A 10,364-nucleotide genomic window follows, 5' to 3' on the forward strand; every position below is an offset into this window, starting at 1 on the left:
CGTTTTGGGCTTGCTCTACGACGACGAATCCTATACTTCTCGAGGCGAACCGTGGTGCGACCATATGCTCAATCTGGCGACTGCAGTGACATCCACCATGCCGGCGACTAGGCCGCCGGCCAACGAGGTTCCGACAATGGACCCGCCAACCGATGCAATGGACAGCGACCAAGATGCAGAAGGGGAAGAGGAAACAGATTTCTATCACATGGATCAACAACTTCAGAATGCGGTCCATCGCGCATATTCGGGGGAGGCAACAGCCGAAGAAACTAAAGTCGACGACGATAGGGATGCAGAAGGGGAACCAGATATTGAGGCAATCTTGGATGGCGATAATGATGAGACGGAACCCGTTGGTGCTGTAAAGCTGCCTGATGAGGCCGCCCAGTCTTCTGATAACGACGAGGATGCCGATGCTGAGGCTGAAGCCGATCCAGCGTTTGACCATCAGAGTGGTAGTGACAATGGCAAATCTGAATCCAGCAGTCAAGCTTCGGATGATGAGTGGGAAGCAGAAAGCAACGACCATGAGGATGCGGAGGCGGAAATCTCATCCCGTAGTAATTGCATGTGAGTGCAGTTCTTACTCCCTCATTTTCTCCCCCTTTGGAACTGTCGCAAAGCATTTATATGAAGTGTATACTGACAATATGTTCTAGCTTCTGTGGCCAGGATGAAGACCATGACCCTAGCGAAGAATATGAAGAGTATCTGACTTGCACTGTTTGCGGTGATCACTGTATGTTTATTTGCGGCCCGGAGAAGATAAACCTTAGCAAACCCTATTTCCATGGCGCGATTGCTGACTTGGAACCTCGAAAGCTCATCGCCAATGTGCTCGTGAACAGGAAGCGTTGCACGAAGGAGATGGTATGTTCGTTCTCTTATTACTTGGTGCCTTTAAATCTGGATCAGCGCTAACGCTTAAATATTGTACAGATGCCAGTCAATGGCGGTGTCTTACTTGCACGCAAGAAAACTTGGAACCGGGCGGCCCCGAGAGCAGTGCTCAAAGAAGACTCGCACGAAAGAATATGTCCAAAGAGCTTCTGCCAGCACATACTGGAGAAGAAGGCTCTGGCTTTCATTCTATTTTCAATACGTTGTCTGTCAACGAAAATTTGTTGAGTAACTCACGATCACTGCGAAAAAGAAAGACACTGTCAGTTGAGGCTGAAGAACACACGCCCGTACTTCGAAAACGTTCACGGCAAACATCGCTCCGCTCTGAGCGTGCAGTCTCGAAGGATCAAGAATTTGAGAGCACTGAGGCGACAGGTGATGGCGTCGCTGACGAATCGCCCGTTCGGACGCGATCACGACGAGGACGCCCAGTGATGAAAGAACAATGCCACGTGGTATCGAAACAATTCGAAAAGCTCGTCGTTAGTTTCAATCTCCCGCCAAAAAAGCTCTCCAAAGCCACCAGTTCGCGACAGCGGTCACGTACCCAGGTCAGAAAAACTCCAAAGCCGCCGCCCGTCGCACAGGAACCCCAAGCTCATTTTGCCCCTATCACAAACACCACACCTTACATTTCCCCATTTTACTCTTTTAATGATCGTGAGGCGGATGAATCAAAAACGAAACCTTACGGTGGTATATTGTCTGAAGCTGATGCGGATACCACCAAAACTCTTCCGACACAGCTTGATCGAGAACGATTTGAGGTAGCTCGACAAAAGGCCGAGGAAGAATGGCAAAGGAGAATGAAAGAAGCTGAGGATAACGGGGAAGCTGTTCAAAGTGCTTCGCAGAAGGTTTCTGGTCCTCCATCCAAAATCAAATATATCAACTTTGGTGGCTACGAGATTGAGACTTGGTACGCGGCACCATATCCAGAAGAATACAGTCGCAACCGAGTGCTGTATATTTGTGAGTTCTGCTTGAAATACATGAACTCGGATTTTGTCGCGTGGCGCCACCGGCTCAAATGTCCTGCGAAGCATCCACCAGGCGATGAAATCTATCGCGAAAGCTCCATCTCCATTTTCGAAGTTGACGGGCGGAAACATCCAGTCTATTGCCAAAACCTTTGCTTGCTAGCCAAGTTGTTTTTGGGCTCCAAGACACTCTATTATGATGTCGAACCATTTTTATTCTATGTCATGACGGAATTCGACGACTTGGGCTGTCACTTTGTCGGTTATTTCAGCAAAGAAAAACGGCCCAGCTCGGCAAACAACGTTTCTTGTATTCTCACATTGCCTATTCACCAGCGAAAGGGCTATGGGAATCTCCTTATCGACTTCTCTTATCTCCTTACCCGCATTGAAGGCAAGACCGGCTCCCCAGAAAAACCGCTTTCTGACATGGGTCTGGTATCTTATCGGAATTATTGGCGATTGATATTATCATATCACCTCCGTGATCAGAAGGGTACGCTTAGCGTTGCGGATCTCTCGGAGCGGACAGGGATGACCGCCGACGATATTGTGTCTGGGTTGGAAGGATTGCGTGCGCTTGTCAGAGATCCTATTACCAAGACTTATGCATTACGTCTTGACTACAAATACTTCGATGAATGTGTACGGAACTGGGAGAGCAAAGGCTACATCCAGCTCAATCCAGATGCACTGGTTTGGACACCATATACTATGGGCCGAAGCAACCAGTCACATTTCGATCGTGCTCCATTGCACGCGGTCGCCCCACGAGAAGGCCTGGAAGATGAAGGTGAGGCAGGAGCTTCGTCAGTCAATGATGAGAATTCAGATGGTTCCATCCCGGCAGCGAATGGAGTTGGCGATGAAACCGCGTCAGCAAGCTTCCCGTCTAGTGCTAACGGTCTCCACCAATCGTCTACTGCTGCTGATGGTTCAAGTACTCCCGCGGAGACGACAACAGAGAATAACCCTGCTGCGGGAATACCGCCATCGCGGTTTGAGATCTGGCCCCCTATCCAGGCGCCCGTGTTCAAACGACGACCCGGTCGACCGTTCGGCAGCAAGAACACGTACAACCGTGGTTACTCTATCACTCCAACAACGGCTCGAACAGTTGGCCGTGGCACGCCTAGGAAAGCAAGCACGTTGACGTCGGAAACTCCAACTGCTAACCCATCGAGTGTCCGTCGTGGTCGCAGCGCAATTCTCGTGGATTCTCCTGCAATGGGATCGACAGTCGCGAAGGCAAACGGGGACGAGATATACCAACAACAACCAGCGGAGGAAACAGCCATCGAAGGACAGCAAGAAGCTGGTTCTCTTCCAGATGCACCACCCGAAACGGAAACGGTGGACTTTAATCATGCTAAAGGTGGTGAAGAGCCGACCGGAACTAATGGCACCAACCATGCAGATACCTCTGTAGAGGATACAAAGACGCCTGAGGCTAACCCTCCAGAGACTCCCAGGGGAAGGAGCTCGGAGACCAAGTCCAAACCGCCTAGATCAGGTAATCGAAAACCAGCTTTCTTGGAGAAGGTTTCGGTCGTTATTTCTGCAGAGAAGCCCAATGTCGCGGGTGAAAATAAAGTAAATGGCACCGACATCGATGGAAATGTGTGATATGGTAATGTGGCGATGCGATTCTCTATGTACTAGAGGGAAATGGAAAGGATGAAGAAAAGCGAGACGGAGCACCGGTCCCACTCCGGCGACGCATTCTAACAGGGCGTTATAGCGTTATTTCTGCAAGATGTTGTCTTCTTTTCTTTCTCTTCCTTGATGGGATAAATGTCGTCTTTTGAACTCGTCTTCTTTTTTGGGCTTTTACATTGTCATTATATCGAGCAAGGAGTGGGCAGGGAATCTGGAGTTTGGCTATTCATCATTTGCGTCTTGTCATGGATTGTTTTCATGGGTTTTTTTCGACTCGATATCTTGCTTTTGGTCAGTGCATCATCTTGTTATCTCGTTTTCGTTCCTTCGTATAGAAGGTTTGGTTTGGTTTGTTGTTCTTGTTGCTGTTATGCCATGATCGAGAAATGCTTTCTCTCTCGGAGACAGTTTTTATTTTTCTATCCGCAGGTTCTATTTTGATTCTTCTTCATGTATGTAATGTAGCTAGAGACGTTATACAATTGGGCCTCCGAACGTTGAGTGAGAACAGATATATCTGCACTGTTTGAGTAAATCTCCCAAAATATGTTGGCATCTCATGATACATTTTAGTTTAAATTCGAAGATAACTATTCAATTGCCTGTATGACTGGTCTAGACGTGTCGCGAGCGCCCCAGATTGTATGTAGGGTTCAAATGGTGAATTGATGGTAGCATTAAATTATCTTGAGTAATAAATATAGTTTAAATAAATAAATATTGGGCGTGTAACTCAGTGGTAGAGTGTTCGCTTTGCAACTGCCAATATGCGAAAAGCCCGGCGTTCGATCCGCCGCTCGTCCATTTCTTTTTTCGACATTTTTTTGGTCGACACCCCATGACTAGCATATAGTACACTTGAGAGCATAACGCTTCATTTCCACATTTCTTTTACCGTTATTATTTCTATTTCTTTTTGATATCACACTACAAAACAGACTTGCATACTACTTAGATATTGATCAGTTGGTAGAGCTGTTGCGAAGATGCAAAATCCGGGCTTCAATCTCACGTCTTGGCCTTTTCTCTTTTCTTTTTCGCCCTTTGATCTATATAAATCATCTACCACAGTACTACTCCTTGCCTTTAATCAGAGTGTATGGAGTACAAGTATCCAAATGCCCTTCCATATCTTCCCACATGTGCGGCTGCATTGTGTACACCTTGTGTCTGGGATATAATTTGAAGTAGACCAATATTAGTCATGAATGGGCGTGTAACTCAGTGGTAGAGTGTTCGCTTTGCAATTGCCAATATGCGAAAAGCCCGGCGTTCGATCCGCCGCTCGTCCAACTTCTTTTTTTCTCGCTCTTTTTTTTTTTTTTTTTTTTTTTTTTTTCACTCTCTTTTTCTCGTCCCCTTTTTTTGTTATTTTTTTATGATTACTTACTCGTTGATCTTGCGCGCACATTTATTCATTCAGAGAATATTACACTGCGAATGACTATCCTGGTACTCCGTGGTACTTGTACATGTGCATTCAGCAAAAAGTAAACAACGAACTCAATTATCATCTATATGCATTGGTCCGGTCCGGTTCATCTGGCGGTGAATTTCGGGATTTGAACAGACTGATGAGCCATCACCGTTCTATTTTCTGGGCTATCGAGTCGCTGCGCATAGTTCTAACTCTGCAATCTCTGCATTATCAGGTTGCTGGAATATCCCCCTTCGGGAGGAGTCAGAAGATCGTTATACGAGATATGATGCATCGATTTTTTGCCCCTTTTTCCTTACTTGGATAGCGTGGTGTTGGGGGCATATACGAAGCACGGGTACTTGTAGGGATTGATATCCTGGAATCTGGCATGAATGACTTGTTCTTATTGGATTGTTGTTTGATGTGCTTTGTACTGAGTACTGTGCTTGTGCACGGAGTGTTGAGTAAGAAATATACAAAGGGCAATCCCCAACGCTTGGTCCACCTCAGATCGTTGGACATGGCCGAGGCTTGATCGTCGGTCATGTTGCTGAAAATTATTTATCCTGGTTCCGTGGCGTCCGAGTTCTCCGAATATGCAGCGATGTTCTGTTCTGTTGTGCGAGGGTGCGTTCCGCGTCAAGTCCTGTGCGTTAACCAAATAGTCACGTAGCAAGCATTGTAGCACTACAGAGTACATAATATAGTGTACAGGAACTGTAGATTCATTTGGATCGAGTTTCGATCGGCGCCATAACCAAAGGTACTGACTCGGAGTGTTGAATTGACCATGGAACCAAAAGCCACCAAATGCGGAACCTATAGCCTAGGGCCAAAAATAAGCATAAACCGGGGCGTGTTGCGATCTTTGGTTCAGTGACGGGAAGGAGCCGCTGTCAAGTCGATTGTTTTCTTTATTTATCTTCGACGCAAGGATGCATGCTATGGGAAATGAGGACGGAAAAAAGTCTGATGAACACCCACTCTGCACAGAGTACGGAGTACAATAGGACTATGGAGCTGTAAGGAATAAGATGAAAAAAAAAAAAAAGAAAAAGGAACATCGTTTATTCTTTCTCTTCTCTTCACTTTTCCCACTATGTTTGCTTGCATTGGAAATCAAATTGTTTGCTATAGAAGGACCCAGCTCAAAAGTCTTCCGCGAAGCTTTTCAATATCGGACCCTGGCCGGGCCTCTTCCCGGAAATCAATGCACGATGCACAGAGTAATGCTTCGAATTGTGCACCGCTAAATATTCCTACGCCACCAATCTGTGGCATTGGCTTTGAAAATGCGGTTCAGCCGTGGCTGGGAAGATGGAGTCTTGCACTCCGTTCTCCATAGTGTGGGAACGTTTGTGTTAATTGGCCTCTCTTTCTCCTCTCTCCTTTTCTTTTCTTCTTTATTTCTTTCTTTCTTTCTTTTTTTTTTTTTTTTTTTTAAAAAAAAAAAAAAAAAGGGAAAAGGAAAAATAAAATACAGCCTCCATCACCGTTCGTTCTTCTCGAGTATACCTAAAACCGACCTGAACTGGTTGCACCGACCGAAGTCAATAAATCACAGACGTCATGTCGGAGTCAGCGCTATCTTGACCAAGCCGCAAGGATTCATTATCACCAAGCTTTCCCGCTGATGTGACGGACCGTCCCCAGATCTTGATGAGTTTTCGGCCTCTGCCTCAGCCACCCTTGCGTGACAAGCCGACGCTAAGGACAACCATTGTACTCCGTACTCGCATCGTGAACTCAAATTCTCGTCGCAAAAATACCCCGTTGGATAATTCTTTCCCCCCGTTTCCTGTCCCTGCCCGTCTCTGTATCGTCACGATGCTTCCGTTGAGTTATCGTCATTACGGCAAGTATTCAGCGATGCGGACTGCCGTCACGGAGAGAAAGTAAGGCAGACGAGATTCTGATTGCGTGCTCCTGAGGCAGGTAACATGGTAGCAAATCGGTTAGGTGCAGATGCCACCCTATTAAATTCCAGGATCCCGTACATTTGTGATGTATACACTTTCGTGCTTCTGGAGGATGACCAGGAATAAATGGCCCACAACTCCATGGATTCACGCGCAACTAAAGCACTAGGGTCACTTGCCTTAATGGGACGGATGCATAGGAGGAAGCGTAGCCCAACAGAATTCTTCCACCTCCAAAAGTACCCCATACTGGATACTATTGCTTGAAGAACTTTGACCTAAGACCCAGTGAAAAGATATAAGCCACTTGTCGTGCATCCACTTGTGTCATCTTCCTTTCTTGCCCCTATTTTCGCACAATCTCGGTCAGTGACTTTGCACATTGCTTCCTGCAGCATCATGGACACAAGATTCGGTCACCGTACTGGAAGACTGTATCGCATCCACAGAGGCCAATATCTCGGAACGATCCCCCCAGCTGCATGGTCTCCACGGCCTGCATGTCAGATACAGGCGATGTGATCGAACTGGATCGGCCGCATTAGGGACTTTTTTTCTTTTCTTTTTTTTTTTTTTTTTTTTTTATTAACTCATCGTTGAAAAAGAGCCGCTTCCGCCCCGAGCTGAACTTTCTATGTTTTCTTCTTTCTGAAGTGACACGGTTTGTCACTACTTTTGCTCTACTCTATACTCGAATTGTACCCAGAGCAGAGCATCTCATCATCTTATATTCTGACCCCGACGAAAATTTCTCTCACCGAACGCGCGAATAGAACAGCAGAATCGTGTGCTCTAACTGGCGGACGACCGGGGAAAGAACAACTCACAGCGTCGAGAGCCAACGAGCTTGACGATTTTTTTTTTTTTTTTTCAAACTCTGGCGACTTCACAATAGAGGTAATTTTTTCAGTTTTTCAACTCAATTCAACGTTCCTTCATGGGAAAAAAATCCAGCGTCCAATCCTTTGGTCGAGGACCCTCCTTCATTTTGACGTCTGAACCTTTCCTTGGAACCTTCCCTTTCCGATACACGGAACGTCTGGAAATGACATTCAATATGACATTAGCGGAAAAGAGTACAGACGTGTGAAATGATGATGTTTTCAGCTTTATGTTATGTTATTATTTATTGGAAAATCTGCTGATCGCTTTATCATAGTGACCGCACTAATTGCAAATAATTCGAAGAAGAATTTGGACGGCAAAAGAAGAAGAAAATTCTGAAGGAACGGGTCCGAAATCGAAGTGCGTGTGCATTTCCACGAATGCGGTGTTTGCTACGCCAAAGGACGACGGCGACACCCGAGATTTCTACGGATTAAGTGTGGCGTACGACGCATACAATCTAAGGGATCAAGCCATTTTTCCATTACTGGAATGCTTAAACGCGCGCACCGGCCAAACAAGCCCTGGCGTCTGTGACCCGATCTAACCTCCGACCTTCCGAAAGCGAAAAAGGGAAAAAAGAAAGGAAAAAGAAAAGAAAAGAAAAGAAAAGAGGAGACCCTGCACGGCGTCTAGTCTAATTGAAACGGGTCAGATCACTTGCATAGCCGGCTCCATCTCCGCGTGCACGAAGCCAAACCGTTGCGCTTGCGGGTTTTGGGTTGGCTCGGGGAAGTGTGCGCTGGTCTGCCGCAAACGCGGTGGATTTCAATGCTCAGCTTCTGACCAAATCTATCGCCAATCGCCAGTCGATCCGACCTAAACGACGAGGCAAGGTCCGGAGTAGACTTTTGTGCCTTGCGCAGGTGACCGAACTGAATCTCGGTTCTCCGATATACCGATTATCGTCTTAACACCCGCCAATGTGTGCGCATCAGCTTCAATGTTGTTGCGGTTCCTGTCGGATCGTCTAGACTGATATACACGTCTTAGCCAGACCTCCCATCTGACGGCCGAAAAGTGGCCGACGCACTCGTTTTTTTCCCTCTTCCCTGGTCTTTTCTGGAACTGCTCCACCTTTTGATTTGTCTGGGCTCAGCTGCTGGTTATTTGCTATCGCGGTGACTTCCAGTAGAGTTTTTTTTTTTTTTTTTTTTTACTATTCTCTATTTTCATTTTTCACCTTCTTGCCCACTACTAAACCCTTTTTTTGTGCCCTGTGTGCGTCAGAAGGATTAGTTCGGAGGCGATCTTTAGAGAGGGTCCATCTTTCAGCTGCTATTGTTCACATCCTCTTTCTTTTTTTAACATTTGCCTCGAAAAAGAAGGTTTGTCTTTTGTGATTCGTCTTTTCTTTTTCTTTTTAAGCTTTTTTTTTTTTTTTTCCCTCTTTTCTATCATTTGCCTCAGTCTTCTTTTTTTAACTTCATCTCGGAGCATCTAAACGAGATCCGTTGCAACTGTGGCATTAAAGCACCACTGCCATTCGAGGTAATAAAAAAAAGAAAAAGAAAAGGAAAAAAAAAAAGAAAAAAAAAAAGACTACGGTCGGGACTCCATTCTTTTACATACTCTCATTTTCTTCCTTCCTCTTTCTATCAATCCATCCACCTTTCTGGCTTAAGGTTAGTCTGGAACCGTGACCGGCAGGTGTTGGTACTTCTTGCCGCTTGCATTCTGACGACACCAGGTTCTTTTTTCCTCCACCACCACTACTATCCGTTTTCAGTTACGACTACACTACGACTACGACTTTAATTATACTGTTACTGTTACTTACTTTTACACTACTTCTACTACTACTACTGCGACTATCAGGTACTGCAGTATCGTCATCAGCGTCATTTATCGTCATTGTTGGTTCAATTACTGGTCTAAGCCCCGGAGCAGACGGAGTCAGTTCGGTCAGACAGGCGTGAGTCCACAGACCTGATAGACGCTGATTGATTCCCACTCATACTCCACCCATGGTTGAGAGTTTCTGGCTGAGCTCCGACTACTAATCATACTGCTCTGCTCATCTTTAACCAGCTCTGACTCCCATTCCTCATTCATCAACTTCCTTTACTCTGATCTCCACTACTGTATATCCATTTTTTCACTATTTTAAGGTGCTTCTTGTCGAACCACAAGCGTCCTATTCAAGGTTCAGGCCCCTTACTGTTTCATCGGCCTCAGTTCGCTCCTGGAAAGCCACAGGTTCAAGTCTTTTGTGTACCCTGTCTCTTCCATACGTGGTTCGTGGCGCTTCGTCTTTCTGCGGGTATCCCGACCTCGGTCCCTTTGGCTCCTCGTCTGCCCATCCCCAGTCTTTTAGGTTGTCTTCTTACTCTTGTTCTTTTGTGCGCGACAAAAGCTCGACTTGATGAGTGCGCCGGCCTTTTCGGACGCCACTCTTACTCGTGAATCCCAAAGGTTAGTTATATTCTCCGCCCTTCCCTATCGGAATGGCATCAACTCTTACGAAGTTAATCCAGGGCTTCGCACTAACCATGTTGAACAATACTAGCTCTGACTTTGAATTGACCATTCGCCAGCAGCCCGAACGGGCGCGCGTGGCTGGTGGGAAAGAAAAAGGTGCGTCGCTTTCGTTTT

At 46.2% G+C, this 10,364-nt stretch overlaps 4 protein-coding genes and 2 non-coding genes across 6 annotated transcripts in view; all 6 read left to right on the top strand.

The window, feature by feature from the left end:
• Positions 1 to 97: 97 nt before the first annotated feature.
• EURHEDRAFT_445668 (putative histone acetyltransferase) lies at positions 98 to 3,512 on the top strand (the record flags this gene model as incomplete). The annotated part of the gene is made up of 4 exons (XM_040783544.1): positions 98 to 573; positions 663 to 742; positions 826 to 873; positions 943 to 3,512. The coding sequence occupies 4 exons, from the start codon at positions 98 to 100 to the stop codon at positions 3,510 to 3,512; spliced, it is 3,174 nt and encodes a 1,057-aa protein (XP_040643501.1).
• An 84-nt stretch (positions 3,513 to 3,596) lies between these two features.
• Positions 3,597 to 4,099, top strand: EURHEDRAFT_30463 (uncharacterized protein). Its single transcript, XM_040778286.1, has one exon. It carries the CDS (start codon positions 3,681 to 3,683, stop codon positions 3,984 to 3,986), a length of 306 nt encoding a protein of 101 aa, XP_040643502.1. The 5' UTR covers positions 3,597 to 3,680; the 3' UTR covers positions 3,987 to 4,099.
• A 168-nt stretch (positions 4,100 to 4,267) lies between these two features.
• Positions 4,268 to 4,349, top strand: EURHEDRAFT_t5. The gene has a single exon. It is a non-coding gene; the product is annotated as a tRNA-Ala (tRNA).
• Positions 4,350 to 4,755: 406 nt separating this feature from the next.
• Positions 4,756 to 4,837, top strand: EURHEDRAFT_t6. Its single transcript has one exon. It is a non-coding gene; the product is annotated as a tRNA-Ala (tRNA).
• A 1,331-nt stretch (positions 4,838 to 6,168) lies between these two features.
• Positions 6,169 to 6,723, top strand: EURHEDRAFT_30606 (uncharacterized protein). The gene has a single exon (XM_040778291.1). It carries the CDS (start codon positions 6,258 to 6,260, stop codon positions 6,597 to 6,599), a length of 342 nt encoding a protein of 113 aa, XP_040643503.1. The 5' UTR covers positions 6,169 to 6,257; the 3' UTR covers positions 6,600 to 6,723.
• A 3,411-nt stretch (positions 6,724 to 10,134) lies between these two features.
• Positions 10,135 to 10,364, top strand: part of vosA — a gene marked incomplete at both ends in the record, with an annotated part of 1,944 nt that continues 1,714 nt past the window's right edge. The window contains 2 exons of the mRNA XM_040783558.1: positions 10,135 to 10,184; positions 10,279 to 10,346. Of these exons, the coding sequence (XP_040643504.1) occupies positions 10,135 to 10,184; positions 10,279 to 10,346 (118 nt within the window). The remainder of the gene's footprint in view (positions 10,185 to 10,278; positions 10,347 to 10,364) is intronic.

Source organism: Aspergillus ruber (assembly GCF_000600275.1).
Source record: "Aspergillus ruber CBS 135680 unplaced genomic scaffold scaffold00001, whole genome shotgun sequence".
NCBI lineage: Eukaryota > Fungi > Ascomycota > Eurotiomycetes > Eurotiales > Aspergillaceae > Aspergillus > Aspergillus ruber.

Coding starts and splice junctions, on each gene's coding strand:
- EURHEDRAFT_30463 (XM_040778286.1), top strand. CDS start 3,681: ATGTCGTCTTTTGAACTCGTCTTCTTTTTTGGGCTTTTACATTGTCAT.
- EURHEDRAFT_30606 (XM_040778291.1), top strand. CDS start 6,258: ATGCGGTTCAGCCGTGGCTGGGAAGATGGAGTCTTGCACTCCGTTCTC.